Raw genomic sequence first — 16,059 nt, 5'->3', positions numbered from 1 at the left:
CCCCCCCCGGAGTTAGTGTAATGGGGACAGAGTTTTGGTTTAGGAAGATGAAGTTCTGGAGATGGTTGGTGGGGACGGTTGCACAATGTGAATGTACTTAATGCCATTGTACACTGAAAATTGACTAAGATGGTCAATTTTATGTTCTGTATATTTTACCACAGTTAACAAAGGGAAAAAGGAAGGCACTCTCTCTTCCTCTTCTTTTCTCTTCCCTTCCGGAACAAATCCGTGTAAAAGCCACTGGCAGGGCCACGAGATGTGGGTGAGGGCAACAGCAGGATGGCGAGCGCGTGAGAAGCTAACCTGACTCAGGGAGTCAGAGCCTGCCTGGGGTTAGCAGGGCTCCTGTGTGTGGCCGGGTGGCCCCGTGTGGAGCATCAGAACACACACAGGGCCCGGGCTTCCCTGAAGGTGGTGGCAACAGCCGTGAGGGGAGAAGGGTCACACAGAGGGTCCTGGTTAAGGATGACAGAAAAGTAGAGGGGCCCTGTGTGTTGGATTGGAATTGATAGTACTAGGGCGAACTCAGTTTCCAGTTGATGATGCATGCACGTAGAAATAGACGTGGCTGGGGCGCCTGGGGGGCTCTGTCGGTTAAGCGTCCGACTTGGGCTCGGGTCATGATCTTGTGGTTTGTGGGTTGGAGCCCCACAATGGGCTCTGTGCTGACGGCTCGGAGCCTGGAGCCTGCTTCGGATTCTGTGTCTCCCTCTCTCTCTGCTCCTTCCCCACTCGCGCTCGGTCTCTCTGTCAAAAATGAATCAACACTAAAATTTTAGAAATAGTGTGGCTGCAAACGTGGAATGTGTACATGCGTGTACATATTTTTTTTTAAGTTTATTTCAGAGAGAGAGAATGATCAGGGGAGGGGCAGGGAGAGAGGGAGAGAGAATCCCAAGCAGGCTCCACACTATCAGCACAGAGCCCAACCTGGGGCTCAAACTCACAAACCGAGATCATGACCTGAGCCAAAATCAAGAGTCAGACACTTAACTGACAGAGCCCCCCAGGCGTCCCACGTGTTCGTATCGTTTAGCTCTGTGTGCTGAGCAGGCCCGCTGGCGGCAGCATGCCCATAGCCACAAGCACACCCAGCACCCAGACTTGGTTCCTAAGTGCTGTTCTTCACCCATGAACCCCCCAGGCTCCGTGCGTCTAATCGTGAGGAAACAGACACATTCTGCAAGCTAAGCGCCTGTACTCCGCAGAAATGAAGGGCGCCAGAGTCCAGCAAAGACTTTGGAGCTTGCTCTAGAGTGAGTGAGAGACGGGACGGCGGGTACAGCGTGTGGTTCTGATGCTGTGGCGTGGTTTGCCGTGAGCAGCACTGAGGTCAGCAGGGAAGCTCCAGTGAGGTCTGAGGGATAGCGGCGACTGGTCACCTATCAGTCGTCATCTGATCTGGGGGAATCTAGAGGTTGTCTTTGCCGAAACATATGCTAAATTATTTGGCGTACTGGGCGGCGTGTATGCAGCGTATTCTCAGACGGTTCAAGAAAAAATATTCTTTGTATTGTCTTTTTATTTAAGTTTGAGATTGCTTCAAAATAAAAGATAAAGTCTTTTCCAAAAAAGTTTTTAAATTGAAACTAAACTGCCCGACTGTGTGGCATGCTGCTGAGCAGTCCGAGACAAAACTCACGAAGAGGCCATCGGAGACCTTTGCTGGAACAACTTTCCACGGATGGTGGAGGCCAGAGGGATACGGGTGGAAACTGACACACGCAGCGGCCACCGCAGTCCACTTTTCAGAGTGTTGGCTGTGAAGGGGGACGAAAGGGCTTGGGAGCAGGGGGCTGCGGGGAAGGGTCTGGACACAGTGACAGGTGCTTGGAAAATCGGGAAGCCGCAGCCCAGGTAGGGCAAGTTTTGGAGAAGTTCTGTCTTCAGATATTTGAGCATCTTGTAGAGTCAAAGAGATGCTTCGTGTTAACTTTTAGAGGAAAGAGGCAGAGCCAGAGTTCACAGAGCAGGCAGCTCAGACTGGACGTCGGAAGACACGCCGAGCTATCCAGCAGCTGGACGCTTGTGACTCTTGCGAGAAGCGAGCCCCCTGGGGTAAAACTTGGCAGGCAGACACGGCGCGGTCGGCGTCCTGCCCGACTCCTGGATGTGACTTCCCCGGTGATTGGGGGCTGGGGGCTGGGGCCCCGTGGATCTGCGGCTCTCACCACGGTCACGTGATGTTGTTCAAGTAGGAAGTTCCCAGCCCTTTCTGAAACCTTGGATGTGAGAGAAGTGACCGGTTCTTGGGGCTCCACGTCTGCTTTAACCGCCACGTGTGGGAATTGAGGAGAGGACAGTGGCGTTCTCTGTTGCTCCCTGCCCTCATCACAGGGCTAGACAGTTTCACATTTGCAGTGACCAGGACATCCCGGTTCCATAAACATTATTCTGAACTGGGGAAGGTCTGATTGCCCACCTGCACACAGGCCATTGGCCGGGAGATGGCCTGTTACGGCGTGGAGATGGGCACCCGGCACCCCCATTCTTCGTGCCTTGAGGGGCCGTTTGTGCGTTGGTGATGACAGCAGCTTGGGGCACAGAGGGTTGGTCGTGGGGATTATCCTTTATTGTTTTCCTACTTCTGGGAGCCTGGTTTCTTTTTAGACACAGCATATTTGGAAGTGAGGAGAAGGTAAGAATAGTAGCAAGGTAGGGTCCCCATGAGTTTATGTTTAGGGAATGTAGAAAACTGACATTTTTTTATTATGTATGTAGACAAATATGTTGGCAGAGCAGTGAAAACAAATGAGTTATTAGCAGGTGAGTGGGAAGGCCCTTGTGGCAAATAAATTAGAACTGTGGGCCAACAAGGAGCTTATGATAATGGTGTTTTCTCTGTGGCCACCAGGAAAAAACGCTCTTTACCTTTTAAGTGTCTGCTGACAGCATGGCCCTTCACAAATTACTCTGACTTTAAAAAATTCTGTTTTATATATAGCATAAAATAGGAATTAAAAGTCTTTTTGCTTCTGTTTATCTAAAGAGAAGTCTTCTATTTTGTTTTCCTATTGGGGATTTAAATATTAAAATGTTATTTCTAAGCGTCTGAATAGTTCATCATTAGCCATCTATAATTCATCCCAATTATAAGTTATAATAATTTAATAGAAATAAATTCATAAATATAAATTATAAATTAAATTTTTTAGTGGATTTTTAGGTTGTACAAATATGCTTTCTTAATGAACACAAAAGAAGAGATTGGTTTGGTACAAGTATAGTATCTTCTCTTCCAAGACTTGGAAAACAGTTTCTTTTGAATTGTTGCATGATTGATTTCCAGTGACTTTCTGTGAACAAAAACGTGGTTTTCACAGGCCACAAATTAAGGAGATGTGAGATTTCTGAGGTCAGGTAGGCGGAAACAAAGCATCTCTGAGATGGCTTTCCTCGATCCTATTTTAATGCCATGTTTCTCTCTTAACTGAGAAAAAAAACCTGTGTTGAGTTTTTAAAAATATTTCCCCTTCCAGTGTCTTCACACGTGGTTGTTGAAACGGGTGAAGACTCAACCAAATGGAAGTCTGAGCTTCGGTGGTGAAATCTGCTCACCAGCCACCTCACCCCTGGGGGTTTGCTGAAGGAGAAACGTGGAAATCAAAAGGTCCTGGGCCTGAAGTGTTTCTGTCTTGTTTGTAAATAAAGTCGGGGGTGGTGGCCTGAATGTCTGGCAGTGAAGACAGGAGTGGGTCAGTGGCGATGCACCTGTGTGTGCATCCCTGAGTGAGCGCCTGGGCGGGTGTGTAGAAGGGCAGGAAATGGCTTGTGGTGTGCTTCCAGACTCACCCAAGGCCCCATGCAGACAGCGGGAGGGGGGCTGTGAGGTCTCAGGGGACAGGCGGGAGAGGGGTCGTGCGGTCTCGGTGGGCGGGAGGGGGGCAACGTGGTCTTGGGGGACAGGTGAGAGTGTGATCTTGGGGGACAGGCAGGAGAGGGGTCGTGCGGTCTCAGTGGATGGGCGGGAAGGGGCTGTGTGGTCTCAGGCAGGACTGAGGCACGCTCCCTACCAGAAAGCCGTTTGGCACAGGTAAAACCAAGTTTTCAAACGTGGGTTTGGTCGCGATTTGGGCATTTTGCCAGCGGGTGGTTTTGGAGGCTGAGCCTGCCAGGCAGTGGTGCTGTGCTAGGGGAGTGGGGGTGTCCAGGCGGGCCCCTGGGTGGACCCCAGCACCTCAGGTGTCCTGGGTGAGCCTGAGGACGCGCTCAGAGGAGGGCCTGCACTCAGGGTTCCCCGGGCGTCCGCTCCGTGCTGACTCGTTCAGGTGAGGTCGGCCCACTTCTGTGGATTTCACAGCAGAGATGGTTCTTGAGAGAACACGTGAGCCGTCCCTTCCTTCGTCAGCTTTGTCCAGACAGGTACTGCCCTCAGCAAAGCCATTTTCATTTTTGAAAGTGTTGAGAGCAACGTCGCTTGCACCCTCGTCTGGGGATGTCCTTAGCGCCGTAGACGTGAGGCGTCCCCTACTCCCCTACTTGAGGCTAGAGACTTCCCAGCTGCTGCTCATGTGCCTTTCCAGTCCAGTGGAGCTGGCCTGCTGGGTCTCCCCACCCCCAGCTGCGGGAACCTGAACCCTGGCTCCCGCCTGTCCGCTCCTGTCCACTCGCACCGCTGCTGTCCCAGTAGGCCCCTGGTTCTCAGCCCCCCACCCCGTGAACCACCGCCTGGAGGCTGGCTCAGACCCCCAGCCCCGAAGAACAGAGGCTGTCCGCCCAGCCGAGTTAGAAGCCCTCAGACTCCAGCTCACCCCTGGTGCAGCCCCTTGTACTCTGAGCCCTCCTGTAGAGCTCTGTGGAACTGTGCTTTCTGGTCACTCACAGTAAGACGTTCTGGGGGCCTCGGTGGCTCAGTTGGTTGAGCACCTGACTCTTGATCTCAGCTCGGGTCTTGATCTTGGGGTCGTGAGTTCAGACCCTGCGTCAGGCTCTGCGCTGGTTGTGAAGCCTACTAAAAAAAAAAAAAATTTCTTTTCCATCACTGTATATGAAATGACAAGGTCCTGGCACTACACGCAGAGTAGGAATTTGGGTGCCAGCTTAAGCTTTTCTGTCTCTCTTACTGGACAAAGTCTGTTGGGTTGGGGAGTTAGGCGTGCACTGTAGAAGGAGCTTGCTGACAGCATGACTGATCATAGAACTAGAACAAACACACAAGAGCTCATTTCTCTGTGCACGTGGCTGAAACACCACCTGGAGAGACAGAGAGACGCAGAGAGACGGGGCAGGCGCAGCCCACATCCCCGAGGGAGGAGGCGGACATCAGTGCTGGATTGTCTGTTCTCAGCTTGAAGCCTCCTCCTCACCCAGCTCCTGACAAGAATGTGGTACTTAGTGAATTTCTGCTGCACGCCTCCACCAGGACATTCCTGAAGCATTGTCCTCCCCCCCCCCCCCCCCCCCCCCCCCCCCCCGCAGTCAGTGACAAAAGGCACAGAATTGCATCTGTGAGTTTCTGAGAGGCCTGGCTGTTGTCTCAGCCCAATAAAGGCATGACCAGGGATTGCGTTGTCACGTCCTGAAAATAAATATACGAAAGTAAAGGTCTTCTGATTAAGACATCAGCGCTACACACGTCTTTATTTGTTCCGTCCCAGTATTTTTTAAAAAGTTCGATCGAGAAAATTACAGGGGGCTTTGGTTTTGAAGAACTGAATGGTGTTTTTATAACATCACGAGCTGTACTGCGAATCCTTCATTATGGTTCACTTCTCTGCCCTGTGCACAGAGGGGTGGAAACGGAAGGGTTTTCAGAACGTTCAGAGAATAGATACGAGAAGAACAGCAGAATTTAAACCTGTTAAAGTGTGTATAAAAGGCAGGGTTTGTGTCATAAACACATTTTTCTTCATTCATCACAATGTGTTGTTAGATGTAATTCTTTGATCTGTCAGGACTTCCAGCTGAGTCTGAGAAAAAAGAGGCTCGTTACAACTTGGGTATATAATCTACTGAAAATACACGTTCCTCTTCCCCCTGCTCCAACAATCCCTCCAAACTGCAGTCCATTCATGTGGGATTTCGAGGATGCAGCTCTGAGTGGGAATCAGTAGTTTCTTTGTTCATCACCGTGGCAACAAGCCCGCCTATCCTGAGCGGCTGGTGGATCTCGCAGGCTGATCGCAGGCAGGCTGATCGCAGGCTGGTGCTCTGGGCTCAGTGAGTGAGTTGGTGGCGGAGCAGGCTGGCGCTGCCATCCCCGGCCATGCAGGACCTGCCCCGGCGGGGCTCGGCCCTGCCCTTCCTCAGCGCCTTCCTGCAGGGCCGCCGGCACTCGGCCTCGGACCCTGTCCTGCAGCTGCAGCAGGGCCGCCGGGGCTCCGCCGCCCAGACGCTGTCCTCGTCCTCTCTGCAGGTGATGGTGGCCGTGGCGTCCGTCCGCCGCGCCGACAGGGGCTCAGCGTGCCTCCAGAGAAAAAGTAAAGCTCTTTTCCTTCTTTCAGATCGCCACAGCTTTGAGTGTGAACTGAGACTGCAGGTGGCATGCCGTGTTGAGACCGTCTAGGTTTTGACAGTTAATTCTGCGTTCCGCTTTTTACCGTCTGTTGCACTCAGGGCTTTAGTGGACATGGAATAGGAGATAAAGTGACCGGATGTTTTGTGCTTTTTCACGAAAACATAATTTTTGAAAAAACCCATGCCCTTGTAAAAGATCTGCTTTTACAGTTTCTTCTTCTTCGCCACCAGTGTGACACGTGGAGGTGATCATGTGCGAGCGCCTCTTCTGTGTCGGGAGGTCCTGCTCTTAGAGCACAAGGCAGCGGTTTCACTGTGGCAGAATGAGGGGGTGCGGCAGGAACGTCGTCTCCAATCCTGGAGGGCGTTCTCACGCTACTCTTCCATCTGGAGACTGGGTTGTTTTGAATCTTCCCTTCCGTGTACATTCTAGGAAATCCAGGGCGTCCAACGCCAAAGTACACAAAGGTTGGAGAGCGGCTGCGACATGTGATTCCTGGACACGTGGCCTGCTCCGTGGCGTGTGGCGGCAGAGCTTGCAAGTACGAAAACCCGGCGCGCTGGAGCGAGCAGGAGCAAGCCATTAAGGGGGTCTACTCGTCCTGGTGAGTGGTCCTGGGCACCCGCGCTGGGCGGTGGGGCTGTGCAGCCTGCGGGCCTGGCAGCTCCAGCAGCGGTGTGAAACCTCGTTTCCTCGTCGGTGAGATGGAAATAATAAAATCACCCCATAGTGTTTTTTTAAGCAAGTGAAATGACGTGTGTAAAGTATCTTAAAGAAATGGTGGCCGGGGAGGTCTTACATGTCAGAAGTTACTGGAAATAATGGATTCGGCTCTAAGTTTGAGAAGTTACAAGGTGCGTGTGTGGTTTCCTGGTCTGACGCAGGTACCGTTGGCCTCCTGTTTGCTCCTGTCTGCCGCGTGAAAGGGCGCGCGTGGGTGCACACGCTGCCCATCTGCCTCAGTGGGGAGCCGTGCGCCATGTAGGCTCAGGATGGCGTAAGGCACACGCCTCGTGCGAAGTACGGGATGTGGCTCGCTCAGCATTCGGTCATACCGCTTTCTGTTCTTAACAGTAAACTGTCAAGTATGCCTGTTTTGATGTAGTGATACCTCTGAAAACGTATGGTAATCAAGCCACATCATGTCTGAAACCCACTAAGAGTTCACCATTTAAAGAACTCTAGCAGGGAGTCATTTCTTGCAGTGGGAATCCCGCTTCCAGGTCAGACGTTTGTCGACCCGCTTACCTGACTGCACCCGCGCTCTTGCGTCCTGGGCTTGCTGGTATGCGTGTGGTGGTGGAATTGGGTCGGCTGTCCCCACTGTTCCCCACAGATCGCATTCCAGCCTGAGGAGTGTTGTGAGAAAGCAAACAATGTTCCTGAGATGTGGTTGGACCCTAAATTTCTAATAATGCAGCTCGAGGCCACATTAATATTTTTGTTTCACTGTTGACTAAGCCATCTGAGTCTTTCACCTCTGATGCTTTCATGGTCCTTCTGTCCTCGCCTTGGTCTAACTACTGCTGAATTTGGGGGGTCCCCGTTAAATGTCAGGACTCGCCCTGGGGGAGAGTTGCGGTATCCTTCTGGACCCTGATCAGCTCAGCCGACGTCTCTGTTACTGCTCAGGTTCATGTGGCCCACAGCCCCCAATGGACGGCCCGGTGTTTCTCACTAGAGCCCTAAGCAGGATCCGCTGTCTGTCGGGCCTCTGTCCATTCGTACATTCCATAAAAGTCCATTCGTCTACAGGCCAGGCGCTCTGCTAGACACTGTCACATTATAATGTCATCTTCATGAAGCGCTGGAAAAGTAGACATTGTTAATGTCCTTTTAGTGATGAGAGGATTGAGTCCGGAGCAACTAAGTAATCTACTACTTAGCTAGAAAGCAGAAAAGCCAGCGTTTGAAACCAGACCCGGCTGACCCCAAAGCCCAGATGTTTCGCTAAATCACAATAAGTCGGCATTTATTCATAACCACTCGCCAGGATTTGTGCTAAAGACTTTACACCCACACCTTGTCGAATTGTCGTGCCAACCCCACGAGGCAGGTGTTATCCCTGCCTCACACAACGGGTGACTGGGGGGGCAGAATTGCCTTTGATGCCCGATGAGGTGGCTCTGTCACGTCTGCTAGAATCTCATGAGAGTCCTTGAAAACACTCTGCTGCAGTCCACAAATACTTTACGTCCTGGAATTTTTTCCAGGCTTCCAGGGTCTCTTAGAGCCCTAATTGTGATGCAAAATTGAAGCCAGAGCTGTATAAGAAAATTGTTCTACAACTGTTGAAATCGTAGAAAAAACAGGGACTTGATAACTCGTTCTCTCAGTACTTAGAGCTAGAACGTTCCAGGTTTTGTGCATCTCACCAGCCCCGTCCTCCCACCTCAGGGTCACTGACAACATCTTGGCCATGGCTCGCCCGTCCACTGAGCTCCTCGAGAAGTACTGCATCATCGAGCAGTTCCGAAGGTAAATGCTACACGCTGACACACTTCGATAAGCCAGCTCGCGTCTTCTTGTCTGTCACTTTTGACTTCAAATAGTCAAAGAGTAGGCAGTGAAGGGCTTCTTTCAACTAGGAAGTTAAGGTTTTGAGAGTTATTAGTAATGTTTATTAATGCCAAAAGATGGTTGATTTTTTTAAAACTCTAGCTCTCAATATGGTAACTTCTTTCTTTTCTCCGGTAAGCCATGGCATAAAAACAATCATCAACCTGCAGCGCCCTGGGGAGCATGCCAGCTGCGGGAACCCCCTGGAACAAGAAAGTGGCTTCACGTATCTTCCTGAAGCTTTCATGGAGGCTGGCAGTAAGTCCCCCACTTCCCCCCCGTGAGTTACCAAGGACAGCACCCAGGCTTTCGCCCACTCTGCTCTTGGGTCAGAGGGTGATGGAATGAACGAACGCTTACTGTAGGCTCCCAACGGGGGAGATGAGCTGATTGATTCTAGATAATGCGACCATTCTTCTCTGGCGTTGCTGTTGAAAGTACAGGATTTCTTTTGTCCTGTGCGAGCGATCTTGGGACGAGCCCTGTAGAAACAAAGCGTGCATGAATTGCCATCATAGTGCGCCAGACCTGTCCTACCCATCCGTCCCATCCCGTGGTACTGCTCTCTGTTCTGACTCAGACCACACGGCTTACTCATGGCAACGGGACTGGAACACAGCACTCACTCATGCTGTTACTGAAGCCCGACTCTGCCCCTGGGTGGTACTCAGGGGTTCTTTACTGGGCAGTCCCAGGAGCCCAAGTCCGGCAGCCTAGGGATGGGGTCACTCAACACGTGCCATTCTCACCAGGCTGGAAAGGACCAGCCCAGGCCACTTTGGGGACTTGTTTCTAAGAAGCGTGTGCCTCGCTTTTTTGTCTCCACTAGGTGGAAAATCTGTATGCACCCAGCTTGTGCCACTTGCCAGTCCTTTAAACGCATTTCCACGCTTGAACAAGATGGCGTGCTGTCCTTCTGTGGCTGAGTAATTTGGGTGAAGGTCGTGGCCTTTATTAATCTGCAGTCCTGTTTCTCCTTAATTGTTTCTGGCTGAGTTTTAGCAGGAAACGTCTTGAGTAATAGAGAATGTGCTTTGTAAGAAATGCAAACAGTGAATTTACCGGAAATATAAAGAACCTATTATTTTAGCCTCCGCATGCGGTGCAGCCAGCCTGCCTCACAGCTGTGCGCTTTTCACGAATCCACGCGCTTCCTTCACACGGCTGCTCACGTACTGTCCTTTATGTTGATTTTTCTTCTCTGTTCTCTGTTTCATTGTCCAGTCTATTTCTACAATTTCGGATGGAAGGATTACGGTGTGGCATCGCTTACCACTGTCTTAGACATGGTGAAGGTGACGACATTTGCCTTACAGGAAGGGAAAGTAGCCATCCATTGTCATGCAGGGCTTGGTCGAACAGGTAAATTCTAGGAAGTGGACTTACTGTCTTAGAGCATATCTAAACCTGGACAGAGCGATGCTTCCTAATACGAGGAGAGAAGAGAAGTAGTTTTCAGAATCCTGTCGGAGTTTTGGATTCAAATGAAAGAACCCACTGAAAGAAATTTGAACTATCTTTGGAAAAGACAGTTTCAGTGACCATTTATTTGTGAGAGTATTTTTGAAAGACCTAGGACTGAAAACTCATCATATTTAGTAAACAGATGGGTTTCCACGGCTCACTAAATGATCCGTCTGGTTTTTCTTCTTCAAAGGAAAAAAAAAAAACCCAACACTTTAATAGTTAATGTATTTTAAAAATGGCATTTTCCTTAACCTAAGTAATGAGAATAGAAAGCATTGTTTTATTTGGTGTGCTCTAGGCATTTTACACTTTTGTTTTTTTTAAGTCTTGGGCAACAACGTGCACATTGAAGGAGGTTAAGTAGTTTGCTACGCTGAGTAAGTGGCAGAGCCAGGATTTAAATTCAGGGCTGGAAGGATTTGGGTGGTGACGGGAGTCTATCTGTGCTTCAAATTCTATGTAAAAATCAATGATTTTACTTAAAAATGCAGCAAATCTCAGTGTAGTGCTGATACTATTACAAAAGCAAATACCGTAAGGTTAGAATCTTAATTGTAGCCTGGTCCAAGCAGACACCTGAGCTGTGCGCCAGCCCCCGGGTCTCCACGTGCCTGGGAGCATTGGGAGGGCAGGGGCTCTGTCCTGCTTGCTTAACAGACTTGGCGAACCACACGCATGTCTTCTGATTTGCCTTTTATCTTGATATTAGTCAACTGTTATTGTTGGATTAATTGATCAATTATCACCAGTATGTTATTCATTTTAATTTGATATTAATTAATGCAAATGTATAATGTTTGTAATGTTAAGTTTGTTTTCTTTAATAACAAGTACTTACAGAATAAAGTTATATCTTGGTTTGGAGAAAAGTACTATTAGTATAAACGAAAAGTCCAGAAATAGACTGAATATGAATAATAATCCCCAGGCAAAAAATACCCAGAAAGGAAAAATGCCAGGCTGGGGATGTGGCAACAACTGATGGCAAAGCTGGCAGGGGTGGGAAGGAAGTGTGCAGGGAGGGGTGATAACGGAGGGATTGTGGTCCAGCCTCTGATCCTCCTGTTCCCCAGCCCCACGGGGACCACATCAAATCCACGGTCTGCTTTCTGCTCTGAACACCCTTAAAATATCCCATCCAGTCAGTCCACACACCTTGGTGGACCTTCCCCTCACATCTCCCTCATCCCCTCTCACTTCCTTGTCCCCCTCACCACAGTCTCCCTCATCCCCCCACCACACTCCCCCTCGTCCCCCCATCCCCTCACCACACTCCCCTTCATCCCCCCATCCCCTCACCACACTCCCCCTCGTCCCCCATCCCCTCGCCACCTCCCCCTCGTCCCCCCATCCCTTGCCACACTTTCTTGGTCCCCCTCACCCCCTCTCACTCCTGCATCCATCCCCATCACCCACACTGTCCTTCTCTGGGTAGAGAGATGACTGGATTCTCAGGGGAAGACGTGACATACAGACAGGGAATAAACACTTGCACAAGAAGTCAGTAAGTTATAGTGGCTCTTAAAATAATTCTTAATATGCTTTCCTAACACATACTCAAATTTTAAATCTTAAGGAGTGATAACTAAACGATAACCTTCTTCATACCAATCTTCTCTTTATCTCTAGGCGTTTTAATAGCATGTTACTTGGTTTTCGCCACGAGAATGACTGCTGACCAAGCAATTATATTTGTTCGGGCGAAGCGACCCAATTCCATACAAACTCGAGGACAGCTCCTCTGTGTAAGGGAATTTACCCAGTTTCTCATCCCTCTCCGCAATATATTCTCTTGCTGTGACCCCAAGGCACACGCCGTTACTTTAGCACAGTATCTGATTCGCCAGCGGCATCTGCTTCACGGTTATGAGGCCCGCCTTCTGAAACACGTACCCAAAATCATCCACCTCGTTTGCAAACTGTTGCTGGATTTAGCTGAGAACAGGCCAGTGGCGACAGAAGAGGTGGCAGAGGGGCCCAGCCTGTGTGCGGAAATCGAAAAGACTGTTTCTGAGGTGATCACCATGCAGCTGGACAAAGAGTTACTGAGGCAGGGCAGTGACGCCTCAGACTCCTTGCCGCCCGCTGCAGTGGCCGTGGATTTTGAGAATCAGGATGTGATTCTTTCCAGCGAACAGCGGGTTGACCCTCTTTGGAAGAGGCGGAATGTTGAGTGCCTTCAGCCCCTGACACCTCTGAAAAGGCGATTCAGCTACAGCGACTCTGACTTAAAGAGGGCTGAGTCACTTCTGGGGCAGGGGGCAGCTCCGTGGACGGGGCCTGCCGCAGCCTTGCTTGGCCATAACCCCAGACAGCAGAAGCCCATAAGCCACTGTCACACCCCCCAGTCTCCACAGCTTGATCTGAGTAAGGAAACGCTGGTCCGAAATACATTCTCTTTCTGGAATCAAGCTAAATTTGGAGGCCTGGAAGGACTCAGGGATGAGGGGTCACCGGGTTTCCATAGGGAGACTGCTGCGAAGGAAGTACAGCGGAGTAGAACCTTCTCCTCGGGGGTTTCGGGTCCCTACAACCCTGGGGATCCAGTGAGACCCAGCTTTGCGGATGTCCCTGGGGAACCGGACCGTTGTCCCCAGCAAGCGCCCCGTCTGTGTGGGGCTCCCTCCGCTCACTGCTCTGAGACTCCCCGCAGCCTCGGGGACCGTGACTTCCTCTGCAAAGTACCCTCCTCGGTTGGACCCACAGCCCAGGAAGGCAAAGACCTGCCTGAGGCCACTGCGCACACTGCTTCGCAGGCCGAACTGAGTGCCGAAGCCAGGAGAGTGCTGGCTGCCAAAGCCCTGGCAGATCTCAGTGAGCTTGCAGAAGAGGAGGGAGTGAAGAGGAAGGTAGAGATGTGGCAGGTACTTCTCCTTCACTTAACTAACGTGTGGGAAGCACTTCGGTCGGGGCCGAAACAGCGTCTTACCAAATTTAAGTGCGACAGGAATCTGAAGACCTGTTTGTGTCACACTTAACTTTGGAACTTGAGGTTTCTCGGTGTCTGTGTGAAAGAACAGGCTCAGCACCTAGTAGGTGCTTGAGTGAGCAGGGCGTGGGTGCTCGTTGACGGGTCGGGCGGGGGGCTTCCTTCTGGCTGGGCCCGTGAGACCTGGCCTGGGGGCCGCTCTGAGCATCTCTAACCTGAACTCAAGTCAGGGAGCTGCACCTGGAGAACCACAGAGAGAGGTTCTTTCCCCGAGTCCCCCACCCACCCGCCCCCCGCGGTGGGGGGGGGGGGGCCGGGGGGTGATCCCACAGAGCAGACGGAAGCAGCCATGGAGTGCCTTTGTGCTGTCACTTTTTCTTGACCTTGGGTCTTTGGGGTCCATTTCTTGGCTTTTAAGTTGGAATGTGAAATTTTAACCCCTTTCTGTGGTGCGCTTTCATTAGAAACACAGTCTTAAATCAGCTGTACTCTTCACCCGGCATGAGCAGCTAGTGTAGACAAAAGGCAGGCCTTCCCACGTAGTTACCAGAAGCTAGTAAACCGCCCATGTGTGGAGCTGACAGGCCCGGCTCCGTGGGATCTAGACTCCTTAGCCCATAATGTCCCACAAATCATTCGCGTAGCTGCTCCTGTGTATTCTAAGTTAATAAGCAAGGCACGTGCACTTTCCAGGAGGGTCGGAACCTTCCTTCCAGGTGCAGAGGTGGGAACTGAGGCAAGGAACCTCGCACCTGCTTACGGCCGTGTCACCGCAGAGCAAGTGCTCGTTGTCATCAGAGCCACGGGTGTTTGCCGAGTGAATACCTAACACACACGGATTTCCCACAACATGAAGTCTTTTCTTTCCGCTCCAAACTGAACAAGCCTTTCGCTCAGTCTGTGGGCCCCTCCTTTACGTGGCCGTGGGTCACAGAGCTCGTGGCGGGACCCCCTCGTGGGCCAGTCCTGCGCGGCTGGACTGTCATGTGAAAGCATTTCCTAGAGGTGAACACAGCCCCTTGGTTTAGATAGGCTTGCCCTCTGTTTCCTTTTCTGGATTTCATCATGGGCCTTTGAGCAATAAGACCAGTTAGTTGAATTCTGTGATTTGGACCACACAGTGCTGCCTGTTCCCTCTCATCTGCTGTTACGTCACCTGCTCTCGCAGGAACCCGTAAGGCAGGGGATACCCCACAGATTCTTTGTTAACTTAACAGTCCTCATGAGTTAAGCATCACAGACCGGGAAATCGAGGGTCACAGGGGTCGGGTCATGTGGCCGAACACAGCTGCGCGGGTGCAGCTCAGAGAACTGCTGTCGTGTCAGAGAACGTGACAACATGACGGCATTTTACTGGGCGAGGCTTTGGTTCGTGCCGTCCCGCCCAGCCTCTGGTCACAACTGCGCACCAGATCTGCCATGCGCGTGATCGGTGGGGAACGGGGTCCCCACAGCCGAACTTCATGGCCTCTTTATGAGATAACGAAGAGGGACCTGGAGCCAGGGGACCCGGCAGCAGCGCGGCAGGAGCCTCACGTCTGGGGTCCAGCCAAACGCGGGGAATGCTGTGTGCCCCCTTCTCACTTCGGGCCTCTGAGCGAGGGCCCCCCTCCCCTGGGCTGCACGTGTGCCCTTTGGGCCTCCAAGGATGGTGAATGAATGCATGTGGCAATTATTATGCATATTACTGTAGCACACACGCACCGTACTGACTGAAACCTAGGTCTGACCCCATCAGGAGTTCAAACTCTTCTTTTCCCCGCTGTGAGGTCAGCGTTCAAAGCCGCCTGCAGTCGTTCGGGGTGTGGGCAAGACTTCGGGTCACTCCCCCCATCGGATCTCAGGACGCGGGCTTGTCCCGTGCTCACATGGGACTCCGGAAGGGAATTGGAAAGAAGCGCATTTGCCCCGCTTGTCGCCTTCTAAGCTCTTTGCTGGGGCCGTCTTGTGGGGTTTACTCGGAGCTCTTCTCACCCAGGGTAACGCAGATGTGCTCTCAGTCACGCTTTTTCCTCTGCCGTTCCGCTTCATTGCGGTGACTATTTCTGCTTTGTTCCAAGCACCCCGAAAAGGAAGGCTCCCTCTCCCTCTTCCTGAACAGTTTCTGTGGTTTCGGGGCGGGGTGCAGAGCTTAGCGCTGAGGCCAACCCTCCCTCTGTGGTTGGGGTGGGGGGGGGGTGGTTCTTGAGCAGACCTTAAGCTAAATCGGCCCAACATGCAGGGCCCCCAGCTTCATAGACCGAAACTGAGGCTCAGAGAGACTCAGTGTCTCAGCCCAGTGTGCCACCTGCTGGTGGGGGCACTGGGAAGGTCCCGATCCACAGCCTGGAGCCCGGGACTGTCACTCGTGGACAGCCTGAGGGCCTTCAAACCTCAGTGGTGCTGCCTCTCTGTCTCTCCCTCTCCCCCTCCCCTCTCCCTTCTCACCCCTCCCTATTCCTTTTCTCCCTCCCCATCCCCTCCCCTCCCTTTCCTCCTCACCTCTCCCTCCTCACCTCTCCCTCTCCCTTTACCCCCTCCCTCCTCCTCTTCCTCACCCCTCCCCCTTTTCTCCCTCCTCTCCTCTTCCCCCTGTCCCTCCCCTCCTCTCACTCTACCTACCCCTTTCCCCTCCCCTCTGTCCCTCTTCCTTCTCTTCCCCTCT

The 16,059-nt window shown here is 51.8% G+C and overlaps 1 protein-coding gene and 1 long non-coding RNA gene across 9 annotated transcripts in view; one reads left to right on the top strand and one right to left on the bottom strand.

Moving 5' to 3' along the window:
* Positions 1-16,059, top strand: part of PTPDC1 (protein tyrosine phosphatase domain containing 1) — a 59,351-nt gene that overhangs the window by 36,655 nt on the left and 6,637 nt on the right. For 4 of the 7 annotated variants that reach the window (XM_040449575.1, XM_040449576.1, XM_040449577.1 and 1 more), the window contains 5 exons: positions 6,893-7,064; positions 8,858-8,938; positions 9,159-9,277; positions 10,244-10,381; positions 12,116-13,350. In XM_040449575.1, coding sequence (XP_040305509.1) covers positions 6,893-7,064; positions 8,858-8,938; positions 9,159-9,277; positions 10,244-10,381; positions 12,116-13,350 — 1,745 coding nt within the window. Of the gene's footprint in view, positions 1-3,482; positions 3,614-6,193; positions 6,427-6,890; positions 7,065-8,857; positions 8,939-9,158; positions 9,278-10,243; positions 10,382-12,115; positions 13,351-16,059 lie in introns of those variants that run through there. The other 3 variants (XM_040449580.1, XM_040449581.1, XM_040449579.1) reach the window with 3 other exon arrangements.
* Positions 8,416-16,059, bottom strand: part of LOC121013772 (uncharacterized) — a 22,069-nt gene continuing 14,425 nt past the window's right edge. Inside the window, exons 3-4 of one of the 2 annotated variants that reach the window (XR_005782918.1) lie at positions 9,380-9,501; positions 8,416-9,044 (exon numbers count right to left, since the gene is read on the bottom strand). This is a non-coding gene — a long non-coding RNA (uncharacterized LOC121013772). Of the gene's footprint in view, positions 9,502-16,059 lie in introns of both variants that reach the window. The other variant, XR_005782917.1, reaches the window with a different exon arrangement.

The sequence above is a fragment of the Herpailurus yagouaroundi genome, unplaced genomic scaffold (genome assembly GCF_014898765.1).
Source record: "Herpailurus yagouaroundi ecotype Mexico unplaced genomic scaffold, PumYag 199, whole genome shotgun sequence".
Lineage (NCBI taxonomy): Eukaryota > Metazoa > Chordata > Mammalia > Carnivora > Felidae > Herpailurus > Herpailurus yagouaroundi.
This window is presented reverse-complemented; position numbering and strand designations above follow the sequence as displayed.